This window comes from Natrix helvetica, assembly GCF_964273705.1.
Source record: "Natrix helvetica genome assembly, chromosome: 1".
NCBI lineage: Eukaryota > Metazoa > Chordata > Lepidosauria > Squamata > Natricidae > Natrix > Natrix helvetica.
The window spans coordinates 233626375-233640382 of record NC_138548.1 but is presented as its reverse complement, the minus strand read 5'-3'; the positions used below and the strand labels follow the sequence as shown (position 1 = coordinate 233640382).

At 37.2% G+C, this 14008-nt stretch overlaps 2 protein-coding genes across 3 annotated transcripts in view; one reads left to right on the top strand and one right to left on the bottom strand.

Annotated features, from left to right (window-relative positions):
- The window catches only part of WIPI1 (WD repeat domain, phosphoinositide interacting 1), a 48123-nt gene extending 46952 nt beyond the window's left edge, over positions 1-1171 (top strand). For both annotated transcript variants that reach the window (XM_081953803.1, XM_081953802.1), the window contains exon 13: positions 373-1171. In XM_081953803.1, coding sequence (XP_081809929.1) covers positions 373-420 — 48 coding nt within the window. In that variant the 3' untranslated portion in view covers positions 421-1171. The remainder of the gene's footprint in view (positions 1-372) is intronic.
- Positions 1172-1322: 151 nt separating this feature from the next.
- ARSG (arylsulfatase G) overlaps positions 1323-14008 on the bottom strand; it is a 127678-nt gene continuing 114992 nt past the window's right edge. Inside the window, exons 11-12 of the mRNA XM_081953772.1 lie at positions 10719-10809; positions 1323-2051 (exon numbers count right to left, since the gene is read on the bottom strand). Coding sequence (XP_081809898.1) covers positions 1750-2051; positions 10719-10809 — 393 coding nt within the window. The 3' untranslated portion in view covers positions 1323-1749. The remainder of the gene's footprint in view (positions 2052-10718; positions 10810-14008) is intronic.

Genomic DNA, 14008 nt, shown 5'->3' with positions numbered 1-14008 from the left:
TTAGCCAGTGTGCTGAGCTGTTGCCGTACTTCTTTCTTCTATGTTTAAATAACGGATTCTTCAAGTTGATCCAGCATGTCCTAAGTTTGCACTGAAACACATGCAGGAATCATTATTTAACCTAGGAATATATTTTGAATCTAGATCCCAACACACATTTATTTCTGAGACAGATTTTTTTTCCCTGTCATTTGAGGACAAAACCCTAAGGGAGGCCCAGAAACCCATCAGCTTTGCCAAAAGTGAAATGGTGCCATGGCTTTCATTTCCCCGCTGCTTCCCTCTGCATGCCTCTCAAGCCTGTCTGCAGCACCCCATGCTCAACGGCACATGACCAGGGAAAGTAAGGCCGTTCTGTTTTGATTTTGGTAGATAATCTTATGCCGTGGAAGCCGGACGAACAAAGTGAAGCGATCATGAGGAGAGGCAAACAACACAACACACAGCAGCGGATGGGAGGTAGTTTGGAAAAACAAGGGGGAATGTAGAAGAACCCACAAATGTGGGGCACACCAGAGGCGCTCCAGTGCTTTTCACACAGTATGTTTCTCTTTTCCTAGTTGACGTATTCTGCCCCTCTTTTGTGTATTTTCTTAAAATGCTCTATGGTTGGTATCAATGTACTGTATATGCACATTGTTCTCAAGAACCACAATATAAATGCATCTGATTGAAGCTCCAATTTTTATACTCCAGCTAGCTCTTTTCTTATTTATGTCATGTATAAATGTACTTATAAAAGAACCTACTGATTTATGTCTTTGTACAGTATACACACAATTAATTTACCCATGCAGAATATTTTTGCAATTATCTACTTGAATAAAAGGAAATCCCCAACTTTCAGAGTTGGAGGAATGTCGAAATATTTGTCAATAAAATCATCATGGGATTAACAGGAGCTGTGCCTCCACTCATGTTCCTCCTTCTTATGTAACCTGGGAAATAAATGCATACATAACGCCCATCATACACTTCTCTTTCAGGGAAGCAAAGTGCACCAAAGGGGTAAGAAAAACTTTGATATCAGTCCAGATTAAGTTGTATGGATAAACTGTGCACATGTAAATTCATGGTAACCTTTTTTTTAACTTATTCCCCAACCTCAATTATTCTTTTCAGGGAAAATCAGACAAATCAAGTTGAGAGCTCAACAATGAGAGCTATTTTTTTTTAAAAAGTACAAATATATTATGAGCCTGAATGACTGTAGAAAGAAACTGTTATGTGTAATATTGGCAAATGGTTGATAAAAAATTAACCATATTGTATTATTACAAAAGAATCACAGCACTCTTAACTGTTCAAATTTAACATTGTCTAACTTTGGATGACATTTGCTGCCTGGAATGCCAAACTTTTTCTGAGGTACTTGGATTATAATCTGATTTTAGGAAATGCACATGGCTTCTGTTAAAAATTACCAATCTTAACTGCCTGTTATAATTTGTACTATTGTCTTATGCTCTGACATCCCCACTCCTTCTTTTCTGTGATGCATAAAGAGGACAAGGAGACATAACATTATGATGTTGGATTCTAGCTGAGCTAGACTTAATCAAGGGGTATCAAATAGCGTTCAAACATTTTAGTCCCATATTTCCGTTATGAGTCAAGCTAAATTCTGTAGAAAGATATGATTATTATATAAAATCCAAACCTAGAATGTTGTAATTTTTGTAGCCGTTTTGTCCACGTGACTTCTAGCTCTCCTGGGAGGACACAGATGGTTGCAAACTCGGAAGTTGTTTAACATTTTTCCAAAGATAAGTTAGAATAAGTCGATTCACATCTGCAGGCCAAGTGTTGGGGGTTGCAACAGGGGATCACATCTGCATGGTGAGAATAATCTGCTATAGAGGCATTATCTGATGCAATATCCTGAAGAATATCCATGAGGACCTTATTTATCAATGGCAAGACAGAACGATACTCGGCACTGTGAATGTCCATCGGCTCTTGCTCTTGAATATCACGCTGCAAGTTAAAAATGAGAGGTGGCTGATGGTGTACTTCCTGACCAATGCTTCCATCACATGCTTTGGCACCACCTAGAAAGAGAGAAATCACCCAAATTCTTTTTTAACTTCTATCTTTTGAGGCAACTATTCTACATTCTGAGAAAGAATAATCTGGGTGTACTACTGTAGGCTGAGCGTAAAATAGCCCTCGATGTACAACCACAATTCAGCTCAAAAGTTCCATTGCTGAGCAAGACAGTTAAGTGAATTTTGTCCTCTTTTACCACCTTTCTTGCCAGTTGTTAAGTGAACCACTATTTGTTATGATAACATGGTCATTGACTCTGGTTTCCCCACTGACTTTGTCAGAAGGTCACAAAAGGGGGCCACAGGACCCCAGGACACAGCAACCAACCTAAATATGAGCCAGTTGCCAAACGTCTGAATTTTGAACACATGACCACAGATGCTGCAACACTTGTGTGAAAAATGATTTGAAGTCACTCTAGTGCCGTCGTAACTTTGAGCAGTCATTAAACAAACTGTTGTAAGTCGAGGACTACCTGTACAGTCCAGCCAAAGGGTAAGCACTTAATGCAATTGTTTTAGCAGAAGGAAAAGGAATGTAACTATTGTGATAGAATTCCTCAATTCTAGACTCAACAGCTAGATATTTTAATAAAATATTTGCAGCCAAATTGCAACAGGATGTCATCCATGCATCATTATGCATGGTGGGATTTTTGTCTTGTAAACTAGCAGTAAAACATGGAAGTATAGGAAGTATTTCTAGGAAATTGAACAAATGACTATGCCAATGATAATACATTTTTAGCAGAACAAATTGTTTCAGATTAATGGTAGAGGACATATATTCCTAAAGCAATGAAAGAGTGAAGAGGGCAGAATTTTTCCAACTTTCCACTAAAGAAAATAAGGTGCTGTTTTCCTGCATTTTAAAGTACTTTTGAGTTAAATTGACAACTGTACGAGTTCCTTAACTAGGGCCCCATGGAGGAGATTTTTAGAAAGAGAAAAAGCATACAAAATAACCTTCAAATGTATACAATGAATTGGAGTTATTTTCTAATTTCTACTATTTTGCATAGAAGTATGGGTATTTAGCGGAGAGACCAGTGTTTCCTAACATGTTTGTTAATGTTTGGCACACTGAAAAATTTAGTACAGGTTGTCTTCGAGATACGACCACAATGGAGCCTGACCATTACAGCTGCATGTTGTGGCAGTCGATAGGAGAAACATATCACCTAATGAGCCTCCACATCCCTGCTATCCCCCATGAAATATAAAACAGACATGCAGGTCGTTAAATGGAAGGTGAGGCCGTCGGAGGCCTAGTATAAACCCAGGCCTGAGTGCCTGGCCCTCCCAAGGCTTCTACCATTCCCGAGATGCCCTGTGCTCCACTTCCCACATCTTGGGTCCCAAGAGGATTTCCCCTACATCTACTGGGTCTTCCCAGGCCTTAGGCCTAGTGCCCACCTCACCTCAGAAGGCTCTGAGGCCTTCCAGAGCACTGGAATGGCTTCTTTCTTTGCATAGCCACATGGCATGGTCCGAAAGCGACTGTCATTTTGTCCCTCCCACAAAATAGTGGCAGGATTCGGGTCGCTGCCACACAGCCAGAGAGCAAACTGCTTCATTTTGCTGCCTTACCAAGCTCTGCACAGAAGCTTCTGAAGCAATGTGGAGACCTCTCTGAGGCAGCAGAATGAAGCAGCTTGTCCGGTGCCCCCCCCCCCCATTTTGTCCCCGCCTGTTGGTGGACAGGGAAAATATACTGCGGCATTTGGGTCCCTGTCACACGGCCCGGGGACAAACTGCTTGATTTTGCTGCTTTATTATGGTATGCATAGCACTGCAAAAGCTTTCTGTAGAAGATTCTGCAGCACTGTACAGACCTCTCTTAAGGCAGGACAACGAAGCAATTTCACTGGCATCCGCCATTTTGTCCCACCCACAAATGTCGGCTGAATTTGGATCGTTACTGGACAGCCCAGGATCCCATGGCCTGCCTCCTTCCACCACCTGAGGTCTGGAGAGTTTCAGGAGGTAAGTATGGGGTATGATGGGTATGTGGGGAACAGGCCCAAGTGTTGCAGGATTCTGGTGGGATGAGAATGTGGGAGAGAAGTGGGGGAGTGCCACAGCAACCCTGTTGTGGGCCGTAAGGGTGAACAACTGCAGGCCTGCTGCAGCCATCGTATCTTTGAAACAGGGACATACGGTATGTAGATTTTTGGGAGTCTCATAATTTTGAATGTTTGACAATTAGCCTGTCATGACCCAAGGGTTAGCTGTAAGATGGGTTCACTACCATGGGCAAAAATAGGATTGGCTATCCTCAAAGCACAGCACACAATAAAACCATGGGATCATGTAAGCATCTTGAGTGATACAGCAAACCACAGTCTTGGTGCTCTAGCTCAAAATATGCAAGATGCAAATTTGATTCCATTGGAGCTTTTTGTCAAAGCATTTGCCAAAGAAATAGCCTCTCATGAATAGTACTCAATTTAGAGGAAAGTCTTGACTTGAAAGCATCTGATGTTATTTGAGCTAGAATCTGCTGAAAACAAGGAAAACTTATCACAGTTTCTCCCGATAGATCTGTGAAATGTTACACAATGCCTTGGTGGAAGAATTTACATTTAAACCAATGGATGAACTGGCAACTTCTTTCTTCACAATGCAGTAGGATGCTATAGCATTGATGTACACAATGGATGCTGTTTGTATACATTTCATTGATTCATGGTGCAATTGGTTGTCAATATCTTTCTCAAAGATAACTAACTAACCATGTCTGAGGCTTCAACTAATAAAATAACTGAAGTTTTAAATTTGTTTTTAAAGAAAATGAAAAAAAAACCTCATAGAGGCATGCCCAAGCAATAGTGCTTAGCTGTTGCTCTGGATTTGTCATGTTGGTAAAGGTAAATGTGTCCCCTTGCACATATGTGCTAGTTTTTCCTGACTCTAGGAGGCAGTGCTCATCTCCGTTTCAAAGCCGAAGAGCCAATGCTGTCCGAAGACATCTCCGTGGTCATGTGGGCGGCATGACTAAACACCGAAAGCCCACGGAACGCTGTTACCTTCCCACCAAAGGTGGTTCCTATTTTTCTACTTGCATTTTTACATGCTTTCGAACTGCTAGGTTGGCAGAAGCTGGGACAAGTAACTGGAGCTCACTCCGTTACGCAGTGCTAGGGATTCGAACCATCATATTGATAAAAGTTAAAGAAGTAAGTTTTAATCGCAATTCATTTCATGTAAAGATAACTATTGGGTGTTCCAGCTGTTCCAGTTTATCTGAGTTATTTGTTGAATTTGATTATCAAAGTTTTATCAATTTTTTTGAAGATTGGTGCTTTAAATTAGTATCTTTCGCAGTTTTTATATCTATTTGGAAGTAAATCATTTAAAAAAACCTTCTTTCATATAATTCCTGGCTTTCAGATTATTTGAACTGAATGGTGAAACAGAATTTTTTCCTCAAGCAAACAAGCAAGCAAGGAGTGTTGTCTGATGTGTCCAGAGACTAAACTTTTCACTGGCACGTACGATTGACATTCTTGAATATAAACGACTTCCATTCAAAGTTACATGGAAAACTCTACAAATGTGAAACCAAATGCAAAGTCACAGAAAATAGCTTGCGGGGGAGAATAATCCAGTTTTGGAAATACTGAATGCAAACTGAGATGACCAACTTTCCCAGTTTTCATCATTGAAAATGAAGGCTAGAATTATAAAGATGTAAAGGGCAAAGTTGTGTTTCCCCAGGACTGCCTTGCAGAAGAATAGCCGAATTCATCTCCTATTTCCCAGACAACTTTTCTAGCAACACTAGTCATAAATCATAATCCATTCTCTGCCAGATGTTTTGCAAGAACAAGCACTCAATATAAAACACGATTCAAACACAAAAACATTTCAGAAATTCAAGCCTGGAGCAAATTTGGATAATTAACTTGAGGAATTGGAAAAGGGGAATTTATCTTTCTGCTTTTTATGTACATGTGTGAAAAAGAAGGTTTTAAACTTACAGTACAAACAAAACAAAGGAATAACTGAATTTCAAAACTGATCTGCACTATATATTGCGGTTTTTCAAAGTTTTTAAATTCATAAAAGAAAAAGCAGCATTATCTTTCAGATTAAAGTACTTATTTAATCTGGTGTACTTCTTTCATGTCAATTCACATTTTCATTAATGTTTATACACACACACATTTTTTAAAAAAATATCTAACGTTTTTGTATTTATTTTTAATTACAAATTTAATGAGTTATTAAAAGGGAGATTAGTTTAAATAATAGGCGAAGAAGTATAAGTATAAGCATTACAAAAGGGGAAACATTGTGGAAATGCTTTTCTACTGCATAAAGAACATGGATAAATTATTAATGAATACAGATATCAATTATTATGGGTGATATTGTATGGCATGCTATTTCTCAACCTAATCCTATTAATAAGCAGTGCTTCCCATGAGAACTTCTAGTAATTGCCTGGGATGCTCGCCACCGAAGTTGTAGAGTAAGGCCAAAATCTAGATGGAACTCTCTACAGTTTTCAAAGCATATTGAACTTTATCATGGTACTTATTGGATTTATAGTCCAGACATTGTTGAAGCTACAGTATAAGATAAGAAGCCACTGGGATTTAGATCCAGCTTCTTCCAGTTCCCAAGACATTTTTATGGGGTGCATGATATAGCAAGAGATAATTTAGTGATGGGTTTTATATCTGAACAGTTGGAATGTCACCAAGCTACTTTGGCTACTTTGGCTCAAGATCAAAAAGTGAAATGTGTGTGTCCTGTATTTCAATCCACTAGTCACAGAAGTGGCAGTTCAAGGCATAGTCTCTATGCCTACTCCATCTAGATAAGCCATCAGTAGAATAGCTTTCCTTAGTGCACATATTCCTTTTTTCGGCATGTGGAGATACCGATGATGGATTTCTTGGCCAACTGTTCTAACAACCAACGTAAGACTTCTACAGAAGAGTAGGTCTAGGATCCCATGGAGATATTTTGCAGTTCCATTAATCTTCAAGCATCCAATACCTGTTTTTCCACTGCTGTTAGAGACGTGTTATTATCAGGATGAAATCTTCCATGATTGTTTGTACAAGGCAGAGTGCATATTTCCCCACAACATTTTGCCAAATAGATGACTGCATATGTGAGGATTTAGCCTCAAAGACATATCCCATCAGCATTCAAAGTCATTCTATGCAATTCCATTGTTGGAAATCTGCTCTCAGATTTGTGTTCTTACGCCTTGGATCCAGCCAGACCAACCTCAACAAGCAAAGATCATCTTGAGAACTTTTTTTGTAGTATTGCAAGACAGGAGACACTGGTTTGTCTTTCAGATCTGCTAATCAGATGAATGTATTTTATCTGAAACAAATACAACAGATCTCTCCCTCTCCTCCAAACTTTTTTTCCTTATTAAAGGAAATTTAATATCCTTTAATTAAATGGTCGGCAATTTAAAAAAAAGTATAGCGTTAACACCTATAATTTAGTGATTATCATATTTTTCGGACTATAAGACGCACCAAGTCTTATAGGATGCACCAAGATTTCAAAGAGGTAAGTCAGAAAAAAAGTTTTTGTCCTGCCCGGCCCCCAGGAGCACTCTGCAGGCTTCAACAGGGCTTGGGGAAGACAAAAATGCCCCTATTTTTCACCCAAAGGGGGGCATTTTCCCTTCCCCCAGCCCTGCTGAAACTTGCAGAGTGCTCCTGAGGGGTGGGGAAAGGCAAAAACAAGCCTGTTTTTTAGAAAAATGGGATGCGGGGGCAGGGCTTCGGGAGGCCAAAAATAGCTGTATTCAATGTATAAGACACACCAACATTTCCACACTCTTTTAGAGGGGAAAAAGGTGCCTCTTATACGCCAAAAAATACAGTAACTATTTCACTACCTGCAAGATGCTTTTGAGCTTCATATGCCTAAAATCTGTGAAATATGCAATGCAAGGGTTCCTGCAATAGAACCACCATATAGCTTGAGGACGACTGCCTGTTCCTCAAACAAGAGTACATCCACAATCATTAAATCTGACTGGTCAGCTGGTTTTGATAACTGGCATAATCCAATAGCACATTATTTAAGCCCTATTACAGGGTTTATTGCTTTGCTTTATCTGGTAGTCATAAATGCATCCAGATTGTGTAACCTGGTGATGGAATGGAGAAAGAAGAGATGAAAATCAAAACTAAAAGAGTTGAAAAGAGTTCTTTCCATCACAACTGAAAAGTGCCAAGCATTAAGAAATAGGGCACAGACATCTTTTTGCCTGTACCAAAATTGATTTTATGGGGAAACCCAAAATTAAAAATTGGGGAAACAATGGTAATATGGAAAAATTGGATGGAATTGGGGGTACTGACTTTGAACCAACTGATAGATGATAATATTTTTAAAATATATGATGTGTAAAAAGATAGATATCTATCAGGTATCACCCAATGACAACCTTTACAGTTACAAGATTTTTTTACAATGTTGTTTGGACAAGCAGCATTTTCAGCTTCTGGGATACCTGAGATACTAGAATAACTTGTTAAATTGTTTAAAACTTTAAAAACCCTTACCATTAGTTTTTATAGCTATTTCTTACCAATAATTTAATAAAATTATTGCATTTAAGAAAACAATGCAATAAAGAATTAAAGGATCCTATAATGCCTAGACAATGGGAGAGTGTCTTAAGTTCTATAGCAAGAATGCCAATGACCTTAAATTACAACATATACAACAACAAAATTATATTTAGAACACTTTGGACCCCATTACATTTGTATACGTAGAAAAGAGTTATCATAAACAGAATTTTATTGGAGATGTACTAAGGATAATGTTTCTTTAAAACATTTTCTACAATGTCTTACACTTACCAAATTTTAGAAGAAGGTAGTAGACTATATAAACATGATTGTGCAACAAAAGCAATAATTTTCTAAGGATAATATTCATTTGAATTACATATCTACTACATGGAATATGACAACTGGACAATGTAAATGGATTCTCTGTGTCTTTATTATGGCCAAAAGACTGATATTGCAGGATTGGAAAAATAATTAAATGACACCTTTCACTCAATGGACAGAAGACCTGACTGCACTTGCCATTTATAAGTGGATTGCCTATAGAGGTAAATTTGTATGGACTAGTTACTAGTACAATAAAATATGGAATACATTTATACAGAATACAGTGTTAAAATGATAGTATATAAATGTATTAGAAATGTACATATTTGAACAACATTAGAAAGTGTAAAATTGTAAATATTGTTACAATGACATTAGTTATATTTTTCCCTTTTTTTGTTAAAAGTGCTTTTTATGTATTTGTCTTCTCTTTGACAATGTATGCATCTCCTTCATTATTTTTGAGTTTGGGTATTTTTTTTTCTGCTGTGAGAAAGTACCGTAGGTAGGACATAGAGAAAGAAACACATTAGGACTCTAACTATAGACTTCTGGAGGAGTCACTGGGAAAACACTGTGGGAGGAAAGGTAATGCCATTGGTTGTATGCAATGATATCTATGCCATCTGGCAGAGAACAAGGCAAGAGCCTGGTAATTATAGCTCAGAAGCTCAACCCCTGCAAGTGTCTATAGGCTTTTATAGGATTTATATTTCTATTCCAAAATAAGAGACATACGGAAAACCATCAAATTGTCCTACTGTTTTGCTTTTTAAATGCTGTTTTAAAAAGGAGCAGATGTCCCTAGGAAAATATCATATCATTGTTTATTTTTTTCTTTTCACATGCTTTTTCTTTCCTCCAAAGACGCGGGATATGTGACTGCCTGGCCAGGAAGGGGGGGGGGGGGGAGAGTTGATATTTTCCTGGCTGGAAGGTATGAGCCAGCCAAGAGTAAACTTCACAGGCTGGCTCTCCAACTGTGTGAATAGTAAGATTCAGTGAGATTGTGGAATATAAATTGAAATCCTCTAAAATGTCAGTAAAGTCTGAGAATAAATGAAACATAAGCCCAGAGGGAGTTGTATATTTTGTCTCCCTTAAAAGTACAGTACATGGGGAACCTGGATCTCAAAATTGAACCTCCAGACCAAGTATACACCTCAAGAACCACCCGTCTATAACACCCAGGATGCCAATCAACACTTGTTTTCTCAAAGGCTCTTGAACTCCCATTAGGCAGCATTTCTCATATCAAGGTTTTACTACATATCTTCTTAAATATTTTCTCCATTCCAGCTTTGTCCATGGAATCCTCCTGTAATCCCCAATGCTCCTCTATTGAAATCCAGAAATAAAATACTCAACAAAATCAAACTTTTTATCTGAGTTTTGGCATAGTGGTATGAACCATGGCAAAACAGAGAGTCTACTCCCTAACCAGAATAAACTCAGATGCCATATAATAGGACTTTATAAAACCATCATTTTTTGTTGATGCTTCTGTCTTTATTCAGTGTATTTTTCAAAAATAAATTATGTGGAATTACTTTCTTGTTCAGTATGTAGAACATTATTTTAAAATTCCTCCCTTTGGAGAAGAGCTGAAAACAAATAATTGCTAGCACACTAACACGTTTTGAAACTAGGGCTTAGTAATAACTAACTTGTAAAAATTTCTTTTATTCACATTTCATTACTTTCAAACATATATTACTAGACGAATACACTATGGGAATATTCAGAAATACCTAATAAAGCCCATTAAGTAATGTACCTGTAAGATAAAAGGCTTTATATTGATCCAACCGAAGGGACTGTATTTCTCCATATTTTCCAGCTGCACCACTGTTGGGATGGAATAATGTCTAGAAGAAAAAGAAATTAGGAAGATTATAAAGTGCTCTCTTTTGCTTAATGTCATAGGAAGCTGCATATATTCCAATAGAAAAGAATACCTGTAGTCAGTGTTGAACAGTGGAGACCTTGGTGCTTTCTAAGCTTGATGGTTTTCTTGCAGACATTTTATTACCCAACTAGGTAACCTCATCAATGTGAGTGAATGATGATGACATTCAAACTGATGTTATCTAGCTGAGTAATGAGACGTCTGCAAGCAATCAACTAAACTCAATGAGTATCCAGAACTGTACATACATAAATTCAAATAGTAATATGCATCTAATTATGTTGCTCCCATTAATACTTAACGGTAGAAGAATCCAAACTGTTAATTGCTTATTCCCACTCCCATGGACTTTTTAAATCTAGCTAGACTGAAGTCTGCCCAGTACTCAGAATCAGAAAAAAATCAAAAAATGAAATCACTCAGTCTAGCATGTATATTTAAATTAGGAGGCTTGTGTGTTGCTTTTAAAATATGTCAAACTAATTAAGCAAGACAAAACAAGAGCAGGGCAAAAGAAATATAACTGCTACCGGGAACCTATATATAGTACTTAACTCCATTTCCTAAGATTAAGGTCCATTTGATTCAATGGGGCTTGCTTTTTTTTTAATGTCTTTATAGGCTGAACATAATGAAAGAACTGAAATGCCACATATGGAAAACAGATTTATTGTTGGCCTCTGAAAGGAACTCTCTTCCCTCACCCTGCAATTAAAACAGGGCCTTTCACTATTCACTTGTATCTTTTCTGCATGCCTGCTTCAGAAATTCACATTCTTGAGTCAATAGGAAACAATCATAAATCTGTTTTTATAGAGCAGAGTCCTCAAGAAAGCTTTCTTTTACTTCTAATAGTGATGCATCTCAACTCAGTCATATATTTCTCCTCCAATAAAGCCAACTGATGTACCTTCACTCAACCCTTAAACCCTTGGTTCTCAATTTCATACATTTACAAAGGCCCTGAAGACATTTCTAGATTCCACAGGACTACAGACACAGAGCTTAATCCATTTGTACAAGATTTGTTTTTATAACAAACAGAATAATGGAGAAGCATAAAAAATAAATCCCAGCACTAAATAACAGTTGCGGGAACAGCCTGAATCTTACATCTCCCTTATATCAGATATGATATCAGTATTGTCACGAAACAGCTGACATTACAAAAACATGGCTAGTTTTATCAATGTTTGACTACCACCACTTTCATCGTCATATCAAATTGAGCAGCGTGCAGATTTTACCAAGGAAGTGATAGTAATTTTTCTCACTGATCAAATATTAGATCTCTGATTAAAATGTTAAATTACAGTAAGAATACCAACAACTGGGAAACGCAAGCGTAACTACTTCTGCAACTATCTCTTTTCTTAAAAAGTTCCTATCATTTTCAATATAGTATTGTAAGCAAAACTTTCAAATATGTTCTTAAAATATGCATTTATGTAAAACCAGTTCCTATCATTTTCAATATAGTATTGTAAGCAAAACTTTCAAATATGTTCTAAAAATATGCATTTATGTAAAACCTCAGCTGCTGCCTCCACAATATATAAAGATAGAATGTTTTCCCTTCAGCTTTCAGGAAATCTGTCTGTATTTTTATTTTAATTCATACCACTTGTTCACAAAGAAAATCAGTTTTAAAACAGCTACAAAACCACTCGGAGAACTAGATTTGTGATGAAAGAGGTGCAAGCAACAGATTGAAGTTAGCTCTTCTAATTATTTTAATTGTAGTGATGATGAGAACATGAGAACATATGTTTAGTGTAAAATACTGATATAACAACAATTTTAGAAGAAAGCTTGAATAATTCCTTTGAGCAAACTAATGCAATCACTGGAAGATGGTGTAGCTATTCTACTAGTGTGGCATGAGAAACATGTCACTGAAAAAAAAAAGGATATGTTTGAAAAACACACAAATTGTTCCTCCTAGCTAGATGTAGAATTTCTGGAACGCGTTTCCTTCTTCCTCCTGTTGCAGAAGACATCATGGTCGTCTTCAGCTTAGAAATCCTCAACAGAGCTCTTCAGTGAAAGTATTTGGAAGAAACGTATAATTACAGGGCCCAGAACTGAGCTTCTTTCATTTGCATTCATCACTTTCTAGAAAGCAGTTATGCATAGAATTTGGGGAGTTAAGATTTTGGAATGCTGATTAGTCCTGGACTTTTTGCTTAATTGAACAACAGGAACAACAAGGGGAATATTTAAATCAATTGTATGAAATTGCCAAGAAAAGCAAGAAGTTGAACGTTATTCATGAAGACACGAATTTTCACTGAAATTTCCTTTAAAACCTTAAAAGATTTTCTTTAGAAAATAAGGGAAGAAAGTTCAGAGATGGAAATGTCATCAATTTCTTAAGGCATAGACAAAGTTTGAAGCGAAGCTATTAACTCTTTTTCTCAGGCGGAAAGAACAATACACAATGAAATTACGATGAGAAAAAAAATCATAAACAAAATTCTGCATTTCTATTCTTAAAAAAGCTTTAGCCAGTGAGCAATAAAAAGCAGAAAGATTACATAAATGTTTGTGTTGTGCCAAAAAAAATGGTAATTGTCATTATAACCAACTGCTGGAGAACTGTACCTATTAGAACTCAAATCAAAGGATGGAACTGGTTCAGCACAAACCTACATGCATTTTCTTGGGCATAATCTCCTATTGTTCCTGCCTTTGCAATGTTATGTAAATGGAGAAAGAAAATTTAAACGGCACACTGAGAATCTCAGCCACAGAGTGCTTGCACTCATTGTGCATAAAGTCAAACTACTAGTCCTCACAACATGTTATATGTAAAAGAATTGGCAATCGTTTCAGATAGAAGTCCTTTCCTCCCTGTACAGGCCTGGGGCTGAACCAGAGATTTTCTTCATGCAAGGCAAATGCTCTACCGCTGAGCCATCATAGCATTCCTAGGAGATAATAAATGGATTTTGCTTAAGCATTAAATTGTTTGCAGATCAACTGCTGTGCTCAACAAGAATGAGAGTGCAAGTAGGAGCAATCTTTCTAAAGCTGATCAATTTTACAAAAAAACAAACAAACTGTGCTGTCTTAATAGCTTTATGTAACTATTTGATTATATTTCATAAAGTACACGTGTGATTGATAGTAGAATTTAAGCTTATGAACTACAATTG